General features: G+C 50.3%; 1 protein-coding gene across 1 annotated transcript; it reads left to right on the plus strand.

Moving 5' to 3' along the window:
• Positions 1-175: 175 nt before the first annotated feature.
• GTF3C4 (general transcription factor IIIC subunit 4) lies at positions 176-15,234 on the plus strand. The gene is made up of 5 exons (XM_008152498.3): positions 176-596; positions 7,482-9,305; positions 10,662-10,792; positions 12,461-12,549; positions 14,381-15,234. The coding sequence occupies exons 1-5, from the start codon at positions 252-254 to the stop codon at positions 14,443-14,445; spliced, it is 2,454 nt and encodes an 817-aa protein (XP_008150720.2). The 5' UTR covers positions 176-251; the 3' UTR covers positions 14,446-15,234.
• The last annotated feature ends 6,226 nt before the right edge of the window (positions 15,235-21,460 follow it).

Raw genomic sequence — 21,460 nt, forward strand, 5'->3', positions numbered from 1 at the left:
GTGCAGGCGCTAGGGGCCCGCCTGTAGAGGTGGCACTTTTTTTTAGACAGGCAGCGCCTTGGCCACCCGGCCAGGCTGTGTCGCCTAGCAACGGCGGGGTCCTTCCTGGCTCGGCGGCGCTTTGGGCCTGAGGGGAGAAAAATCGCCGCGGAGGGCGCTGGGGGCCGTCCGGCGGCGGGCGCGGGAGGCGGCAACCGGCCGGCGACGCGGGATTGGCGCGCCCGGGATCCGGCCGCCGCATCTAACGGGAGATGAACACGGCCGACAAGGACCGGGTGGGCCCCGCGGCCGACGGGCCTGCGCCGCCCGAGGAGGAGGAGGGCGAGGCGGGCGGGAGGGAGCCGGCGACGGACGCGACCCCCGGGCCCAGCGACGCGTTCCGCCTCCTGGCGACTCGGCGGGAGCCGGCCGTGAAGCTGCAGCACGCAGTGAGCGGCCTGGAGCCGCTGGCCTGGTCCGAAGACCACCGCGTGTCCGTGTCCACGGCCCGCAGCATCGCGGTCCTGGAGCTCATCTGCGACGTGCACAACCCGGGCCAGGACCTGGTTATCCACCGCACGTCCGTGCCCGCCCCTCTCAGCAGCTGCCTCCTCAAAGTAAGCCATCCCGGCCCTCCCGCGGCCGCGGCCCCGGTCCCCGGGGACTCCCCGCCCGCGCCGAGTCCGGGGATCCCCCTCCGCACCCAGCGCTCAGGGCGGTGCGGCCGGGATCGCCGTAGCTGACCACACAAAACCTCGCAGCGATTTGTGCCCAGCGTGCAGGGTCACGCACCCCTCCCGACACACACAGCCCCGAGGTGCCCTCGGAGCCAGGTCCCCTGCGCCTGGCGGGCTGCGGGTGCGGGATGCTCTCCGCGGCGGTGCGTCCTGAGACTCCACCCCCTGGTGACCCACCCCGGCCTGCCTGCCGCGGCTCCCATTGTCTGGGGCTCACGCCCCGAGGCCCCCGGCTGGCTTTGTTCGCCGAGTTGTGCCTTCCTCTCCCTCCTCTTTTGCTTTGGAGAAGAAAAGTTGGTCTTTTCCGTGGTCTTAACTGTTCCCGCGACTTTATTATGAATGGTTCTCACCCTGGGCAGATGGGCAGATCCTGGATTGGAGCTTTCCCTCCAGTTTTAATTTAATAGCTAAAAATGCTCGGGGCCTGGAATAAAAAGTCCCTGGCAGTAGGCGAGGTCTTGGTGTAGAGTTAGTGCTGCCAGCTTCATGGAAAGGAAGTTTGCCTTCATAACTTGGGGTTCCTAAGTTTTACTCTAGCAGTATTCTTTTCAGATTCTTTTTTTTTTTAAAGGTTCATGTTCATGGCTTAGAAGTCCAGTGTAAACACTTTCGCTGTTTCCTTTAAAGATCTGTATGTGAATATGTGATCTATCAAAGTGTGAATTCACTCATTGGACAGACGCTCGGATACCACTCTGTCAGCTGGGTGTTGACTTAGGTTCTGAAAAGGAAGCAGTGTACAAACCAGTCCCTGCCCTGGGAGCTCACATTCTTTAGCAACTGGTGAACAAATACCAGTGTTCTGTCAGGGGGTGATAGGCCCTGTAAAGTTACGTACCTGTAGGGTGTCCGTCCCCCCCCCCCCCCCAAATGTATATTTACTTTAACAGCTGGCAGCTCCATTGATGCTTTTCAGATGTAACCCATTGGAATTAATAATTATTATTGTGTGTATACATTCATTATTATAAGTGTGTATACATTTTGGGGGGGACACCCTATATGTACAGAGAATGTATTTATGTGAAAGTGAACTTAAACACACAAAACCCTCTTACTCTGCAGTCATTTTAAATGCAGGAAGCCCACACCACTTTTCAGCATAATTCATTCAAGTTTTAAGCGGACAACTTGGTGTTGAATTAGGTCATTGGTAAACTTGTATGACTAAGCCCTCTAAGGTCTTCTTGGAGAAGATACGAACAAATTGGTCCAGATATAAACAGATCAGGTGGTGCTGTGAAGTGGAGAAACACTGGAGGAGGCGGCGGAAGAAAGGTTTCAGCAGAAGAAAGTTCCTCTGCTGAAAAGGACTTCCTGTCTCTGAGGATGTTCACATGTACTCAGCTAGAGAAAACTGTGTCGACACAGTAGGGATCTGACACTAGAGGAGAGCAGTACAGAGGAGTGGTGAGGGGCGGCACTTCTGTCCGGGGAGTTACCTGGTAGAGACTGCAGCAGTCCTACAAGGAGGGAGGGCCGGGCTGGGCCGGGAGAGGAAGGAAGGAGAGGGCGTTCCAGGTGGCGGGACGAAGTGCCCATCTCACACATATGTATTTAAGGTGAGAGTGTCATTTACTCCTGTTGGTCTGTAATGATGGGTCAACAGATGAGCTCAAATAGCCCTTCTAGAGAGTCAGAGAAAGTGCGGGGAGGCCAGTGTGGTAACATGGACAGGCAGTCTGAGGAGGTTGGCTTCATCCCATCTCGGAAGCCCTGGGTGCTGGGAAAGGCTCACCCGTGGACAGACCTGGTGTGGCTCAGGAAGGGGAATCTGGCTGGCTTGCAGGCAAGCGGATGATGGTGCGGGTATAAAATAGAGTAAGAGATAGGGCTTTGGCACAAAATAGCAAGACAGGCCCATCTATAAAAGGGGATAATAAGACCTACCTGGTTTAGACCTTTTGGGAGATAATTACATATGTGGATATTTACATATATATACACTGTACACATAAACACATACATTAATCAGTGGCACAGCTCCTGGCTTACTGTAAATGCTCGAGGTGAAAATGCAGCATACAGCCCATTTTCACTGACCGGTGTGGCTCAGTGGATAGAGCATCAGCCTAAGGAATGAAGGGTCCCAGGTTCAGTTCCAGTCAAGGGCATGTACCTTGGTTGCGGGCAGATCCCCAGTAGGGGGTGTACGGGAGGCAGCTGATCAATGTTTCTCTCCCATCGATGTTTCTAACTCTCTATCCCTCTCCCTTCCTTTCTATAGAAAATCAGTAAAATATTTTTTTTTTAAATGCAGCATACAAGTATGGAGGACAAGAGTGGCTCAGTGCTGTGGTTGTGGATATGAGGCATCCATAGTGTCCTGACAGCAATTTGACTCCATCTTGGGTCCCACACTGCTAACAAGTATGGGACTCTTTATAGATCCCACTAATAATTGATCATAGCTTGCCGAAATGAGTGTCATCTTCCTCTTGCGTGCTGCCCTCTCATTAGCCTAGGGCTGCCTGCTGAAATATGTTAGTTTGAATGAGCCTACTTGCATATCACAATTACTTAACAAATTAAAAGAAATACTCAGATGCCCAAGTAGCCTAGGGCTGCCTGCTGACTGAAGCCAGATTGTCCCTGCGACTCAGAGAGATCCCTGGGATAAAGCTGGCGAGAGGGTGGCATGTAAAAAGTCTGCGTCGGTACTTCGATGGCTCTGCCCGTTGACCACCTGTGGGGTTTTAAATCTACTCGCTGCTGTCAGCTCGCCTCTGCTCTGACAGGAAATGGACATTCTGCCACTGGATCACAGTTTGAGTGTGTAGCAAGGCTAGAAGGTTAGCCTTATGATTCTGTTCTTTAGATTATTAATTCCTTTCAGAAAATAAGCAGTTATATAATAGTTCATATAGCCACCATCTTCAGGTTATTGCCCTGGGCATAAGGGCTATGTGATATGAATCTGAAAAGCAATAAAATAGTGATTTAAGAAAGGTATAGTCTTCCCATTGGACTACTGATGTAGAGAATCATGCAGTTGTATGTAGTTCCAAATTCTACTGATATATGTATAACTACTTTTATTGAGTACCAGTTGTTAGGAGCGTTTGAAAGTATTAACTCCACTTACTACAGGAAGTTAATAACTATTGCCTGTCTTTGGAATCTTATTCCTGCCCTCAAGGAGCTTATTCTCCAATAGCTTCAAGTAAGTTTTTATTTGTTAGGTTCTTAGTGGCCAATTGGAGAAGGATCCTATATAATAAAGAGGAGGCGGAAGAAAGGCGCTAATTAGACTAGACAGGACAGCGGAATGACCTTCCGGGACTACCTTCTGAAACGACCAGTGGGCAGGGGGTGGGGCTTCGAGGCAGCGGGCCTGCAAAGGCTGAGGTGACAGCTGGGGCTGCTGTGAGGGCAGAGCCCCCCCCCTTTTTTTTAAATATATTTTATTGATTTTTTACAGAGAGGAAGAGAGAGGGATAGAGAGTTAGAAACATCGATGAGAGAGAAACATCGATCAGCTGCCTCTTGCACACCCCCTACTGGGGATGTGCCCGCAACCAAGGTACATGCCCTTGACCGGAATCGAACCTGGGACCCTTGAGTCCGCAGGCGGACTCTCTATCCACTGAGCCAAACCGGTTTCGGCAAAGGGGCAGAGCCCCTTGCACAAATTTCATGCATCGGGCCTCTAGTAGAATATAAGTAAATGGTTGGCCGGGGGTCGGCCTCTGCGAGCTAGACTCTGAAGTGGTATGTTTCTTGGGCATCTGAGTATTTCTTTTAATTTGTTAGCTAATTGTGATATGCAGTAGGCTCATTCAAACTAACATGTTAGAAATTACTGCACAAAACCGTGAGGAATTTCCCTGCTGCTCTCCACCCTCCCAACAATTCTTCTTGCATGAGAAGGACCAAGGGTTGTGTGAGCTCCTGGATTTTATCCTGTGCTGCTGCTTTGGGTTACAAATTCTGTAAGTTTGCTTTTAGTTCTGTAGTAGCTTTTATTTATAGTAAGTTTACCTATTCTAACTTCTAATATTACAGGATTTGGTGAACAATTTTATATCTACCCTTCATTTGGTGGACAACATTACCCTACGTTTGACAATACTCTTATGAGGTCTCATTAACGTTTACTTACCCCTCGGAGAATTAATAGCCATCACCATAGCTAACATTTATTGAGCATTTAGTAATGTATGCTTTACACATATGGACTTACGTAACTTTCCTAACTCTATGAGACATGCAGTAGTATTTTTCTTAAAAATATACATATATTTTATTGATTTTTTACAGAGAGGAAGGGAGAGAGATAGAGAGCCAGAAACATCGATCAGCTACCTCCTGCACACCCCCCACTGGGGATGCGCCCGCAACCAAGGTACATGCCCCTGACCGGAATCGAACCTGGGACCCATCAGTCCGCAGGCCGATGCTGTATACACTGAGCCAAACCGGTTTTGGCTGTAGTATTCTTTGTAAATGAGGAAATCAGGGCCAGAGGTTGCCCAGTGTGTGCAGGGCCACGGAGCTGTTACTTGACAGCGCCAGGATTCGTTGTGTCATCTTTCACATTGTATCTACCCATCGGAAGCTCTGGGCTTTCATTAGCCTCATTTTATTAGCCAGCTAGAAAGTTGCACCTGTCATTGGAACTTCCGGTTTATACTATGTCTCCAGCATGCCCGTAAGTGTATCCAGCAGATGACCTTAAGTGCCTTTTAAAAATCAAGATGGACTGCCTGAGACACTGTTCCAGAGTATTTTTTTAGGATGACACCCCCCCCCCCATACACATGCAAAGGCTGGTTTTAAAAGCTCGATACTAAGTCTCTGCGTGCCCCTGCAACTCTTCAGGAGGGATGGCTAGAGCCACAGAACTCCTTCTCCAGGGACAATTTAGGAGTCGTGTGTGTAACACGCTTTAGGAAAAGTTAGCCTCCTGATTCATCTGTTGGACAGCTTTATATCTGCCTTTCATTTTACATGCTTATTTATGTTACCTAGCAGTTTCCGCAGAAGAGAGAATAACATCACATTTTTCCAGTTATCTTATGCTGGATTCTGATGGTCACTGCTGTCTACATAAACCAGTCATTTGTTAAAACATTGAGGAATTTTATTCCCTAACAGGCTTAACGGTCTGTGGCTTTTGTTACCTATTTACGTTTTGGGGGATATTTTAAAACTTCCTTGCACTCTGGTTTTCTAGCACATTCCCAGTTGTCCAAGCTTTATCAAGGAATCAGTTAGTGGTGCAGAGTTCAGCATCTTCCAAGTCCTGTCTGTGTCCTGGAGTGTAATTCCTCTGGGTTTAGGGACTAAACTCAAAGTGACTTTTATTATATCTGTATATGTCTTAGGCTTGAGTTTTTTAAATATATTTTATTGATTTTTTACAGAGAGGAAGGGAGAGGGATAGAGAGGTAGAAACATCGATGAGAGAGAAACATCCATCAGCTGCCTCCTGCACACCCCCTACTGGGGATGTGCCTGCAACCAAGGTATGTGCCCTTGACCGTAATTGAACCTGGGACACTTCAGTCCACAGGCCGACACTCTATCCACTTTGAGTTCTTTTTTAATCACATTTTTCTACCCGTTCCAGTTTGAAAATCAGCATATATGTAAAAGGAGATTGACACCAAAAAGGAATGGGAAGATTCTGCTTGCTTTCTCTGTTAGCCATTTCTCTGACACAGTAGGTCAAGTTTTTTCTTCTTGCTTCTGACATAACAGAAACCATATTTTATTTGACCTCTGCTTTCCCCCCCGGCTTTAAGCTTCCTGGATATTTCCTTATGGCTCTGGACCACATTCTTTTGGTCATTTATCTTCCCCCATCTTTTTGTTTGTTTGTTATTTTTATTGATTTCAGAGAAAGGAATGGAGAGGGAGAGAGAGAGAGAAAGAAACATCAATGATGAGAGAGAATCATTGATTGGCTGCCTCCTGCACGCCCCCTACTAGGGATCGAGCCTGCAACTCAGGCATGTGAGAATCTAATCTTGACCCTGGTTCATGGGTCAATGCTCAACCACTGAGCAACACCGGCTGAGGCTCTTCCCCCGTCTTTAATGTCCCTTTACAATCTTTTTAAAGAGATCGCCATCATACAGCTAGGCACTGCTGGTGTACATTACAAACTTGGAAGATGTAGAGAATGTTTGCATTTGTATTGCAAAGATATTGTAAGAATCCAAATATCTAACTGTATCAAAGATGTATATTTTCATGCATTTTAACACTTTTATTGTTTTGTGATTAGTTTAGCTAAATGCTCTGTTGACTCTTTAAGAATCAGCCTGGTTGGTGTGGCTCAATGGTTGAGCGTTGACCTATGAACCAGGAGGTCACGGTTCCATTCCTGGTCAGGGCACATGCCAGGGTTGCAGGCTGGACTGGCTTCCAAGGATTCTCTCTCATCAATGTTTCTACCTCTCTCTCCCTCTCCCTTCCTCTCTGAAATCAATAAAAATATGAAAAAAAATTAAGTACATTTCTCTCATCCTCATTGCTTATGTCAATTCTAAGAAGATGGAAACCAGGCTATGAATAATGGCAACATTTATTCTGATCCTTTTAAAAAATTTTTGTGAATATATGCTTATTTGGTTTTAGGCTTGTATTTGATCTTTTAAATGCATGTCATACTAAAACTAACAAAACTGATAGAAAAATTTTGTATATATATTTTGTATGTAAAATTTTGTATATACTCAGTTAATATAGCCTAAGTAATATAAACATATTGGTAGAGTGACGTATTTATCTGATAGTTTTTATACCTCTTATTTCCAGGTTGGCTCAAAAGCAGAAGTTGCTCAGTGTAAAGAGAAATTTGCCAGCTCTCCAGACCCCGCCATCAGCCAGACCTTCATGTTGGACAGGGCGTTCAACCCTGAGGGGAAGGCTTTGCCCCCGCTGAGAGGGTTCAAGTACACCAGCTGGTCCCCCATGGGCTGCGATGCTAACGGCAGGTGCCTCTTAGCAGCTCTGACCATGGACAATCGCCTGACCATCCAGGCTAACCTCAACAGGCTGCAGTGGGTCCAGCTGGTCGACCTGACTGAGATTTACGGAGACCGTCTCTTTGAGACCAGTTACAGGTTCTCTAAAACCGAGGCCCCCGCGGGGAACCTGGCGGACTTTGCCGAGTTCCAGAGGAGACACAGCATGCAGACCCCGGTGAGAATGGAGTGGTCAGGCATCTGCACCACGCAGCAGGTCAAGCACAACAACGAGTGCCGGGACGTGGGCAGCGTGCTGCTGGCCGTCCTCTTTGAAAACGGCAACATCGCGGTGTGGCAGTTTCAGCTGCCTTTCGTGGGGAAGGAGTCCATCTCTTCCTGCAACACAATCGAGTCGGGAATCACCTCTCCCAGTGTCTTGTTTTGGTGGGAATATGAGCACAATAATCGGAAAATGAGCGGCCTTATTGTGGGGAGTGCCTTTGGACCTGTGAAAATCCTCCCTGTCAATCTCAAAGCCATTAAAGGCTATTTCACGCTAAGGCAGCCCGTTGTCCTGTGGAAGGAAATGGACCAGTTGCCCGTGCACAGCATCAAGTGTGTCCCGCTCTATCACCCTTACCAGAAGTGTAGCTGCAGCTTGGTGGTGGCTGCCAGAGGACCCTATGTGTTTTGGTGTCTCCTCCTGATCTCCAAAGCAGGTCTGAATGTCCACAACTCCCACGTCACGGGCCTCCACTCACTGCCCATCGTCTCCATGACGGCAGACAAGCAGAACGGGACCGTATACACTTGTTCCAGTGACGGCAAGGTGAGGCAGCTGATTCCCATTTTCACTGACGTCGCCTTGAAGTTTGAACACCAGCTGATTAAGCTGTCAGAGGTGTTTGGCTCTGTGAGGACACACGGGATAGCGGTGAGCCCCTGCGGGGCGTACCTGGCCATCATTACAACTGAGGGCATGGTCAATGGCCTCCATCCCGTTAACAAAAACTACCACGTCCAGTTTGTTGCTCTCAAAACTTTTGAAGAGGCAGCTGCTCAGCTCCTGGAATCTTCGGTTCAGAACCTCTTTAAACAGGTAGATTTACTAGACCTCGTACGCTGGAAGATTCTGAAAGATAAATATATCCCTCCGTTTTTACAAGAAGCTTTGGAAAAAAAGATCGAAAGCAGCGGGGCCACCTACTTTTGGCGCTTCAAACTCTTCCTCCTGAGGATTTTGTATCAGTCGATGCAGAAAACCCCTTCAGAAGCCTTGTGGCAGCCCACCAAGGAGGACTCCAAGATCTTACTGGTCGACTCCCCCGGGATGGGCCCCGCCGAGGACGAGCAAGAGGAAGGCACGTCCTCCAGACCGGCGACTAAGCAGGGCCTTCAGGAGAAGAGCAAAGAAGGGGACCCGGACGACCCCGCAGATGACTCGCTCACCCAGTCTGGAGATGCTGGAGGCCACGAGCCGATGGAGGAGAAGCTGCTGGAAATCCAGGGGAAGATCGAAGCTGTGGAAATGCACTTGACCAGGGAGCACATGAAGCGGGTCTTGGGAGAAGTGTACCTGCACACCTGGATCACGGAGAACACCAGCGTCCCCACCAGGGGGCTCTGCGACTTCCTCATGTCTGACGAGGAGTATGACGACCGCACAGCGCGGGTAGGTGTTGGTTGGCAAAACGCCGAGACTGCAAAGCCTGCTGTCTCCATTGAATTTCTAGCGCTCGGTTTGTGCTTCGACTGTTTTCGGTAGTTGAGCGGCCCGGAGTGCTGGAGGGCACTGGGAACGAGGGTTGGTGCAGAGCACATGTTCCTGTCACACAAAGAAGTTCTGTCCTCCTCTCTGAGCGATGGAGGATTTGCGAGGTGAGGTTTCCAGGCTGAGAGTGCACTCCGCGCCGTTATCCCCGCCGTACCCAGCTTTCTTCCTCATTTTTGTCCCTTTGGGAGGAAGATCGCCCCCACTGAGAAGGCACGGGTTAAAGGAGCACACAGTTGGGTGTGCACGTGCGAGGCTATTGGGAACCAATGGCAGAGCCCTTCCTGGTGTAACAGCTGAGTGCATCTCCACGGGGAAAGCAGGCTTTGTCGCGGTCAGGATGTTGGCCTGTCTAGAACAGGGAGGGTGCTCGTCCTTGCTGTAAGGACCATAATTAGAAGTCTTAAGGCAAAAAGAAAAAAAGCCACAAGTTAATGGGCTTTACATCAGTAAACTAGACAGAGCAAGTAGCTAAGACCCCCTTCAAAACGCCAGTAAACTAATCGTGGTGAATGGCAGGTGTAGAGGGGCCTTCTAGGGCTTAGAGCTCTAGTGTAACTGGGTTAAAAACGTCCAAGACTTTCCTTGTTGAAGTAGTGTAACCGCAAGACCGAAGCGGAGAACGGGGAAGCTGACATTGGGACTAGGTCTTGCACCGGCCCGTCGACCTCCCCTCCCCCCTCACCTCCCCCACTGTGGGTTCCACCCCACCCCGCCTCTCTGCAGGTCAGTGGATCTCACACAGCAGGTGACTAGACCGATCGCTCAGGGGTCTTGGGCCATCAGAAGGGGAAATTATTATTTTTTAATCCTGGTTATCTTTTCCTTTGTAAGCCTTTCTTGAAGAATAGACATTTGTACGATTCTACCAAGTTAGTATTTCACACAATATTTTGCTTATAGAAATTAGTGCTTTTCCTTCTTAAAATTAGAATATTGCAAGGAATAGCTGAGTACTTTGTCTTCTAACAGGACTCTGACGTCCTTGTTTCAGAAGCAACGAACACAAGGCAAGTAACAGGCTGGTTTTCAGACGGCTTTCCCTTCCGTGGGGACGTCCGTCCTGTTGTCAGGGCCCCGAAAGGGCCACTTCCCCTCAGCCAGTGGGCACAGCTGAAGGCCTGGTCTTCACCTCGCAGGCAGCGGGATGGAGATGGGCTCTCCCGTCGGGGGTGCAGAGCTGCAGAATGGTTCATTTCATTTGTGCCGGGCAACCCCGCGCTCCACTAAACATCGCCGACTGCTGTGTCTCACCAGGTGCTGATTGGCCACATCTCCAAGAAGATGAACAAGCAGACCTTCCCCGAGCACTGCAGTCTGTGTAAAGAGATCTTGCCTTTCACGGATCGCAAGCAGGCGGTCTGCTCCAACGGCCACATTTGGCTCCGGTAAGCCTCTCCCGCCAGGCCCTGCTCTCAAACGTAGCTGCCCCTGAGGTTGGAGAAGCTGCTGTTACCGGACCTGGCACAGGGGTGCTGCTTCCGGCTGACCGAGGGCAGGCGCCTTCAGCGGTGAGGCTTACTGCCTGGCATACACAGGAGTTTCTTCATGTGGGGAGTGCTGTTTTCCATTGAAGTAGCATTACATTTTAAAAAATGATCATTAAAGTAATACTTGTTAAAGTTAGTGGAACATAAAGGCACTGATGTACTTTTTTTGCTTAACTTTATAGTAAAAGGCAGAAGTCCTCCTCCTCCTCTGCCTCAGTCTCACTCCTACCTCAGTGTGTCCTCGTTTCGTGGACACAGTGGGCAACTCCCTTCTCCTCCTCCTCCTCCTCCTCTTGCTCCTCCTCCTCCTCTTCCTCCCCCCTCCTCTTCCTGCTTTTTCCTCCTCCTCCTCCTAATCCTCCTCCTCCTCCTCTCCTCTCCTTCCTCCTCCTCCTCCGGAAGCACTTCCATCACTGGCTTCCTGGACAGAGCACTCCCTGCTTTTCTCCCTGCCTCTGACCCTCCCTTCTTAGCTGTCTGCTTTACGTCCTTGATGTCCATGTAGCAGCAGTCAGCTCATGACAGGATCAACAGCCGACATCTCGAGCACCAACGGCGTGGCAGGCGCTCTGCTGAGCGGTGCACGTGTCCTGAGTCACTGTTCTCACAGCCACTGTGCGTGGGGACACTGCGGTGATTTCCATTTCTACGGAGGAGGAAACTGGCCGCTGGGGAAGGCAGACCATTTGCTCCGTCACACAGGTGGTGGGTGGCAGAGCTAGAGCCTGGTGTGCCGGCTGCAGAGCTCAGAGGAGTAACCGCCACGCATAGTCTCTCAGATGGGTTTTCTGACAAAAGGTAGCCTCGTGTTTGCGGATCGGAGTTATGCCAGGACGCCTCCGTATCATTTCTCCGCGTGAGAGGGTGCTGGCTCTCACCAGGTGTGAGCTGCTTCCTGTTCGCCCAAGTCACCTCAGAGTGAGCCTACTTGGAACCTCTTCCTCCCTCCTCTTCCTCTGTGTATTTTTCTGCTCCTTGGCTGCTCAGCTTAAACACTGTTGTCTTTTGGGAAAACCTCCCCTGCAGACCCAAAAGCACTCCTTCCCATCTCCTTGCGTTCCCGGCCCTGCCTGGCCTGGTCCTGGGAGAGGCGCGTGAACAGCATCGGATGGGCTTGAGCCTGGGCACATTGGTTCTCGCCCCTTCTTTTTCACACTGTTCGTTTTGTCTTCTGCCTCCTCCAGGTTCCCCCGTGCTGTCAGATTCTTAAACATAGTGCTGCTTCCCAATCGTAACAGTCACTGACAAGAGTAATTTTCAGTGTGTTACGTGGTCAGTTGTCAGCCTACCACCCAGCCCAAGCACAGGGAGGGACAGACGTCTCCCAGTGCTGAACACACGGTGACCGGCTGCATTAGCAACTATCTGTCGCTGGGGAACTGACAGGCGCGTCCCTCGGTGTGGGTGGGGCCCAGCAGCTGCAAAGGGATGTGGGGTTGCCATGGATTTGTGAACAATGTTAACCTGGACTTGGTTAGCGTGGCTTGGTAGTGTGACTGGTGCATTCCCCTCAGCACTGCCGCTTTCCGGTGTTGGCAGAACTGACGATACCATGTCTTCTTTCAGGTGCTTTTTAACCTACCAGTCCTGCCAGAGTCTGATATACAGAAGGTGTTTGCTCCACGACAGTATTGCCCGCCACCCGGCTCCGGAAGGTGAGTGAGCCTCTCCCAGCTGTGGGTTGTGGGGGGCATGTCGGCCGGGTCAGGCTCGCACTGCTCCCCACAGTGTTACCATGAAGCCACAGCTAATTAAAACCATGATCAAGATATGTCATGTTCAAGTCCATGCTGCATTTTAGCATGTAAGTTTGCCGGTCTGCTCCTATAAGTCATTCATTCAGAAAATGCCCGCAGTTCTTTACCTGATGTGTCTAGATTACATTTGAGTGAAAACTGCAAATGATAATGCCCACGAAGACAGCATTGCTGGCAGCTCTGGGTGTGCGCGTGGAGTCTTGCTTCTAGCAGCCATGACGAGGCTGTAGTCCTCGATGGCCCAGTGGCAAAGCCCGCATTTCTGAGAGAACTGATTTGAGGTGAGATTAGCGATGTGGGCAGGAATTGGTGATGCAGACAGCCCCATAAATGTCACGCTTATGCCCTGATGTTCACTAACATCACACTAACTGCATGCGCTAACTAGACACAATTACATCCATGTTCTGGGGGAACCTGTGGGCTCAGTGAAGTAAAGCAGAAAACATCCCGCATAAAACTACACCCTTAGGCTTAGCTTCTTACCTGGCAGCTTATGTTCTTTTTATTATAAAACTAGAGGCCTGGTGCACGAATTCGTGCACAGGTGGGGTCCCTTGGCCTGGCCGCCGATTAGAGCCGATCAGGGCCGTCTCGCCCAGTCCCGATGGGGGCTGATGGGGCCAGCCAGCCGGGAGGAGGGACCGAGGGAGGTTAGCTGTGGGAGCGCACTGACCACCAGGGGAAGCTCCTGCATTGAGCGTCTGGCCCCTGGTGGTCAGTGCGCATGATAGTGACTGGTCGACCTGTCGTTCAGTCATTCGGTCACTTAGGCTTTTATATATATAGAAATGCCATCAGCCCTAGCTGGTTTGGCTCAGTGGATAGAGCGTTGGCCTGTGAACTGAAGGATCCTGAGTTCGATTCCGGTCAAGGGCATATGCCTGGGATGTGGGCTTGATCCCCAGTGGGGGAGCGTGCAGGAGGCAGCCGATCAATGATTCTCTGTCATCATGGATGTTTCTATCTCTCTCTCCCTCTCTCTTCCTCTCTGAAATCAGTACATATATATAAAAGAAAATGACATATACAAAAGTAGAGAAAAGAGCGTAATAAATCCTATGTGCCCATCATTCATCTGTAAAAATTGCCCACTCATGGCCTTTTATGTTTCATCCGTGGTCCCCCATCCTCTTCCCTCCTCTTACTGGATTATTTTGAAACAGATTTGGGGGATTTATAAACACTCACTGAAAACTACTATGATATTTAGGCAGAGAATCGGGAAAAGATTGAAACAAGTTTTAAAAGCAAACACCCTGCCGGTAACTGGGCGCTGAGCCACATCAGCTTTGGGCAGGAGAAGCTGCGGGTCTGGAGGAGAGAGCAGTTCTCTGCCGGGGAGCTCGGCGGGGGGTTTGCCTCGTGTTTCCTTCTCCACCGCATGCGTTTTTTAGAAATACGGGTACTGTAATTTTATAAGAGTATTTTAACTTCAACAATGTAAGTGATATGCTCTGAAAAAATTACAGTCCTTTGAACCGAGTAAATTCAGCTCTGAATTTCATTCACTGCCTCGTTTTCCTCTTTCATTACAGAAGGATGAAACGTCATCACCACTTAGCTTGGGGGCCACAGGTTAACCCATCCTCACTTAGAGTGTTGGGGTGGGGCGCTTTGTCCGGGGGCACAGAGGGGGGCAGAATGCCGCCTGGACACTGCAGCTCGTTCCCAGTCATCCCACGGGCCCCTTCCCGAAGCCCACGCTCAGCGCCTGTCTTCCTTGCAGATCCTGACTGGATCAAGAGGCTGCTGCAAAGCCCCTGCCCTTTCTGCGACTCTCCTGTCTTCTGACCGGCAGTGGAGGAGTGGGCAGGGCGTGTGATCTGTGGAGAGCACTCCAGCTGGAGAGAGGGGTGCGCTGGACCTGGCCTGCACAGGGAGGGGCGCTCGTGGTTGGAAAGGGGCCCAGTGATCCCGAGTGCACCCTCTGTCTCCGCGGACGAGAGGCCTGTGAGTGACGGAACGCCGGACCCAGTCATTTCGAGGTGAACGTCAGCCCCCCTCCTTGCCCAGCGAGGAGCACTTGCTTTTAAAGCGTCTTGACTGAAGCAGTTTGGACAAACGCCCTGTCATTCCAGGAGCAGAGAGCTTTCTAGAGACTGGAGAAGGGCCTGTGGGCTATGTGAGAGTTTAATCCTGGCCTGGGTCAGAACTGCCTTGTGGCTGCATAGAGCGGAGGCGGCCGGGCCCGAGGTGGCCAGTGTCCAGCAGATGCTCACAGTGTCTGAGCGTGGGGCCCGCTGCTGTTCCCAGCAAACAGCCGTGGAGCCGGATCCGCCAGTCCTTGTCTGAAAACATTTTCCTAAACTCTATATTCTTAAGAGGTTGAAGCCAAGACTAAAATTGGGTTTAGTGTGTCCAAAGGCCAAGTGACTCTTGTAAACAGATAATTGTGACTCACTTTTAATGATTTCCGTGTCATCAACTTCCTGCCCCAACGCCTCAGCGTGTAAGGATGCAGGTGCTCAGCTCAGGCGGCCACGCCCGCTTCAGACCGAACTGTGGTACCGAGCGCGACATCTGTGCATGGGAAAGAGTGCTTTCTCCTTCCCGTATTAAATCTTGGAGTGTTTTAATGTTGACGCTTGCAGAAGGTTCATGTCTGTCCGGCCAGAGTCTGCCTAGAGACTGCCAGACAGACGGCAGGCGCTTGCGCCCGGCACGGCAGGTGGGCAGCTGCTTGGCGAGCCGAGAGTTTCTCCACAGAGCACCTGCTCTTACCACACAGGTGTCTCCGTGGCTAGGAGATGTTCGATGTCCATTGGTTTTACAACCTAACACCAAAAGGAGCCGTGCTGGAACGACCGTGCTGGGTCTCTGCGGTCAGTCCTGGGGACCCGTGCCCATCAGGACCGCCGGCACGCGGCGTGGCACGGGGCGCGTCTCTGGGAGGTCGGGTGGGAAGTACAAAGTGAACTTCTGACTCATCCTACATGCCATCTAGTTTGCCTTGACTCTGCCACCGTTTCCTGCTTTTACTTCGTGTCCTTCGTGAACGACATTTGCCTCACTTGCTGCTTCTCACTTTGGTGGTAACTTCAAGAGCAGCTCTATCCAGCCTTTAGTGTCGGATACATTAAGTTGATTTTCAAGAAAGAGGACCAGTCAGCATTAAAATCATGAGCAGCACAGCGGCAGGTGTGTGGTTGCAGGCGCTTTATGCCTGTAGCCGTGTCACTTTACCCACAAATGTGACAGTAACAATTGGGATCCTGTCAAGGAATCATTGCAGTTTTAATAATCATGGAATGCTCCGTTTCACTTAGGATTTGTTGCTACTCAGAGTCGGTAGCTTTATTGTCGGAGAATGTGGCGCTGCTGCCATTTAAGATGTTAAGTATTTTTTTAAAGCAATGGTGCGTTTGGGGGAACTGCATTATTAGGCGTTAGCTGAAGAGGGCCTCCCTAATGAATTATTTGTGTGTCTGTATAGGAATAATCATGCCACTCTTACCAGAACACGGCTTCTCTCCCTGGGGACTGAAGCCCAACCTGCCGCCGCCCAAATTCCCGCCCCCGTCCGTGGAGGTGAGCCCCCGGCCTGGGAGAATGAGGAGCTGAGGGGACGGCACATTTTTAACCCTCACCCGAGGATATGCTTTTTTTTTTTTTTTTTAATATATTTTATTGATTTTTTACAGAGAGGAAGAGAGAGGGATAGAGAGTTAGAAACATCGATCAGCTGCCTCCTGCACACCCCCCACTGGGGATGTGCCCGCAACCAAGGTACATGCCCTTCACCGGAATCGAACCCGCGACCTTTGAGTCCGCAGGCCGATGCTCTATCCACTGAGCCAAACCGGTTTCGGCAGGATATGCTTTTTATTGCTTTTTAGAGAAAGGAAGAGAGGCAAACATCCATTGGTTGCCTCTTGCACATCCCCATCAGGGACTGAGCCTGCACCCTGTATGAGCCCTGACTGGGAATCAGACATGTACCGTTGGGTGTACAGGACAACAGCCAGCCAGCCAGCTGCGCCACACCGGCCAGGGCAGGAGGCCTAAGTTTTTTTAAGGATAGCTATCTTCTGCCCTCTTTTCTTGTTAGAGATTGGGCAGCACACACAGTAAGACGAATGAGTGAGCCCTTATAGTTAGCCCCACACGGACAGCCTCGAGCCTCTGCCTGGCGTGGCCATTCGTTGTGACTGTGTCGTAAGCGCTTAAGCCGCCCTTCTGCCGCTGGAGGGTCAGCAAGGCAGTGACCTGCAGTGTGTGTCCAGAGTCCCCTTCCCCCAGGGGTCCAACCCCACGCACGGTTTTTAGTGTAAGTATCCACTGGCAGCTCTAACCAGGGTGTTAGACTACGTCTCAAGTCTCAGAGCGTTGAACTTCATCTGTTCCTTCTTGAATCTGAAAGGGGCTTTTGGAGTTAAGAACGTCACGTCTGCTGACATGATCTCTGCTTTCACACTGATTCTAGAGCGTGTGAAACATGCCTGCTCCCTAATGAGGTCAGAGGTACACGTGTAGCGTGGCTTCCCGGGATCTCAGTACGGCAGCCTCGGTGCCCGATGAAGCTGCTGGGCGTGCGGGGTTGTGCTTGCTCCCGGGGCACGGCGCTCCGTCAGTGTGGGGACTGGCACTGGCCGATGGGCTGCGCCCTCCCACGTGCAGATACAGTTTAAGACGTCTGTTTCTGCAAACTTGGTGTGAAATTAACAGATTTTTTAAAAAATATATTTTTATTGATTTCAGAGAGGAAGGGAGAGGGAGAGAGACAGAAACATCAACGATGAGAGAGAATCATTGATTGGCTGCCTCCTGCACACCCCCCACTGGGGATCGAGCCCACAACCCAGGCATGTGTCCTTGACCGGAATTGAACCTGGGACCCTTCAGTCCGAAGGCCGACGCTCTATCCACTGAGCCAGACTGGCTAGGGCGAAATGAACAGATTTAACGGGAATGGCTTAAAGCTGTCCGGTGAAGAACTTAATCCTTTTGGTAGATGAATCTTCCTCCCCCAGTCTTTATCCAGTTGGGTGGCTCAGCTTTTCGTAGCTTGCCTTTCCTTTGAGTGGTAACTGTACCCTCGTGGGGAGTGAGTTTAGTTAGAGCAGTACTGCGGGGATTGTCCGTTCATTCCAGGCTTGGGGGGAGTTGAAAAGGGGCAGGTGGAACTCGCATGCCGACCAAGCAGGGGTGTAGGCTGTCTGGCTGAAATACTGTAAGTGGGTTGGGAGAGTTAAATTTCAGAACTCTGAAAGTTATGTGTATTTATAAGGTCAAAATTGTTTACTTCACCATCATGAACTCCTGTTACTTGCACAGGAAGATCCTGTAAAGTGGCCGCATTAGAGGACCTAAGAGGCACTTCAGCCTTCATCAGTTTGTCACTTGCTAACCGACTGGGTGGGTTCACGGTGCTTGGTTGGGTTTGGGTACTAGTTAGAATTAAATGCAAAAATCAGTTAAGTCTTTTCCAGACTGACTCAGATTTGTACTTTAATGTATGAAAGGAAAGGGAATATCAAACTTGTTTATACTAAAATAATTGTATAGAAAAGGAAGTCTGTGTTGTGTGTACTGATATGTAGTTTATGTTTACCCAGTGCCCATGCTATAATCTTTGTGTTCCGCTTTGAATTTTTGTATGTTTACATATGACATTTTTTGAAATAAAAAGAACAGGCATTTAAAAACTTAAGGTTATAAAAGGGAGATTTAAAAAAATTTTTGCCATCTGATTAGGTGGTGTGTTATTAACTCTTCGTGTTTAAGTGACAACTTTAAGAATAATAACACCTTTTGCTTGGAATATCCCGCCATCCAGAAAAATGGCTGCTCCCCTCCATTGCACATGTGTACATAGTGTTCATGGTTAGACTGTAGCGCCTCAAGGCCAGGAGCTGTCCGTTCCTTCTCTCTCGGTACTTCCAGCGGCACCACGGTCAAGTGCCGCACACCGGAAGCTGCTGTCGTATGGCGAGGGCGTGAGGAGCTCCCTGCCACCTGTAAGGGGGCGCGGTTCACTTCTCCCGGCGCTCAAAACTGCCAAGAACTCAAGACCAGAAGAGGGTCGACTTCTTTCTTGGGTTTGAACTGAGCTTGGGTTGATCCAGACCGTGCCACTTCCTCAGCACAGCCAGCCTTCCCTCCTGAGCGTAACGCACCGCGTCCTGAGCTGCTCTCACGCTGGGCCGCGGTTTCTGGGGAGGCTGGAAGTGGGGGGGGGAGTGTGGAGAAAACGTAGTGGACATCTCGGAGGGAGTTTGTCCATGTGTAGCCGCATTTTCACTAAAGAAGGCGTCACAGACCCGCGGTCTACCAGTCAGCTGCCCGCCAACTCCAGCTGACGAAAGACCACTGATGGTTGGCTTTTCTCCGTTTCGGATTTCCCTGTTGCTCGTCGGATTCTAGTCCTCAGAATCTAATAACGTTGCTGTGAATATCCGCTGTACATAACGGCAGTTTTGTAAAAATGTGATGAAATAACCTCAAATATGTTGTGTTTTGTATGCAGAGCCACTAGTATTGTTATCCCAGCCAACTTTTTACTCAAAATTTAAAAATAACAGAATCATTTGCATATTGTGTGCATATCTGATCAGGTTTGCATGAGTGGTAGAGACGCTCAGAAGCCTCTCTAGGCCTGACAGCAGCAGGAGAAGCTGTGCACAGGAGAGAAACGGCCATTGGCAACTACCTCGGAGTCCATCCAGCCTCCGGTTTATTCCAGAAAGCACGTGAGGAATAGAGGGGGAAGTAATCAACAGAGCATCAATAATATGTTAGACCACACATTGTCCACATCAGAAAACCAAGTACAGATTGCAATAATTTCACAACAATAAACGTGAACTCAGACCAGCACTCCTGCTGACAACAACCAGAAAGCTAGACAGACCACACAGGAGAAATAAGATGAAAAATACGCCTAAATGTACCCTGAGACGGCTGAAAATCAAAGACAACAAGTTCTCAGCAGTGAAAGGAAAGAGACGGCACCTTAAAGGAGGGGCAGTCCGACTTGGAGCTGATTTACCGATGGAAACGGTGGGAGCGAGCTGGCGATGGGAGGCCCCGTCACTGCTGCCACCGAGCACTGCTCACTGAGCAGCCCTTCCGGCCGCACTGGGCGCTGGTGGCCCAGGAGGCAAGAGCCGTCAGAAACAGCAGCCTGTACGTGGTGCTAGCTGCCCAACCACAGAGTCAGGAGTCTGAACTCCGGCTCTGGGAGAAGGCGTGGTCCCTGGGAACCCCTGGAGAAGCGGTGCCTCCACTGCCACGCTTTGAGACTTGGTGGGTGTGGAGGTTCTGAGCCCCAGGGGGGTCATGGGAACCTGAAATGGGTTTCTGCCTGAGCATTTCTGAGGATTTCTGTAACGCCTGTCAATTTTCCCCGGTGGTGAGGTTTGGTCCCGTTCCTCCCGCGTCCCGTGGGGGCACACAGTGGGCGCTGGCTGGCTGCAGCGGGTGCGCTCTGGGCTGCGTCTGCAGACTCTCTCTAAGGCTGTTTCACAGACAATGCTGGCCCCTCCTTAAGCCATCCGCGGAGCTGACTCGATGTGGGCAGCCTAGGGGGGGGCTGGCAGGAGCCACTCCTGCCCCTCCCGGCCCTGTGGCCAGGTCCGCATTGGACAGCGTCTGCACCCGAGCATGTGTCTGTGCTCGTATCCCACGCACTTGCTTGGTTGTGAGATGGCAGTCGTGTTGGGGAGTCACCTTTCCTTGGGGTGACTCCAAAACAGTGGGGGTGGGAAATGATGGGTGAACATGGTCTCTGGAGGGATGAGTTTGACGGGTGTTGCCCATGGAGGAGCCCAGGGGGACTGCCCCCCAGGTGCCCACAGCGGTGGCCTGCCTGTCACCTAGATGGTGTTGGCTCTCTCCCTGTCCTGGCTCCCATCCCACCCCCACACCCGTGCTGAAGCCAGTCTCGTCTCAGGGTCTGCTTTGATGGGAACCCAAATAACAGTTGCAAAAACCCAAAATAAAAGATCATCAAACTGAACTTATAACACATCACAACCAACGTGACTTACTCTAGGGATAAACCCATAGTTAACACTGTATGGTACACATTCGTTATTGAAAAACTTGTTAAGAGAGTAGACCTCATGCTGCATTCTTACCACAGGGGGAAAAAAGAAAAAAGAAAGAAAGAAAGAAAGAAAGAAGAAAGAAAGAAAGAAAGAAAGAAAGAAAGAAGAAAAAAGGTTACAGTGGCTCGTGGTTAAGGTCGACCTGGGAACCAAGAAGTCACCAGTTCGATTCCCATTCTGGGCACGTGCCCAGGTTGCAGGCTCAGTCCCCAGTAGGGGGTGTGCTGGAGGCAGCCAATCAATGATGTTTCTCTCTCATCGATGTTTCTGTCTATCCCTGTCCTTCTCTTTCTAAAAACCAATAAAGGGAAAAAATTGTTTAAGAAGTCACAGGGCAGTAATTCCATTGGTGTTCATGGCCACTGATCTGGCCACCTGTCCGTCCATCCATCCATCCACCATTCACTCCAAACTTCTAACTCGGGTCATTTCTAGTAAATGACAATAATGGGTTTTATCGTAGTGAGGATGGGAGTTTCACTATCAGATATGTTTCTGTTGTATGATTTTTTAAATAAGTAACATTTTAATAAAATATTTATAAGGCAGTGATAGTTTTATTTTTTAAATGAAAGCATGTCCCATGATCAGTTAATATGCTTTTCTCTTCTTGCCTCTGAACCCTCATTTGCCTCAAAACTCAGCCCCCAAGTCACTTCCATCTCCCCTAGGGGGTCTCCCATGAGTCCCGCCGGTTCCCACTGAGTCAACTCTGCTGATGTCTTAGGTAGAGGCCAGCGCTATCGTTAGAACAACAG

Source organism: Eptesicus fuscus, chromosome 15, assembly GCF_027574615.1.
Source record: "Eptesicus fuscus isolate TK198812 chromosome 15, DD_ASM_mEF_20220401, whole genome shotgun sequence".
Taxonomy (NCBI): domain Eukaryota; kingdom Metazoa; phylum Chordata; class Mammalia; order Chiroptera; family Vespertilionidae; genus Eptesicus; species Eptesicus fuscus.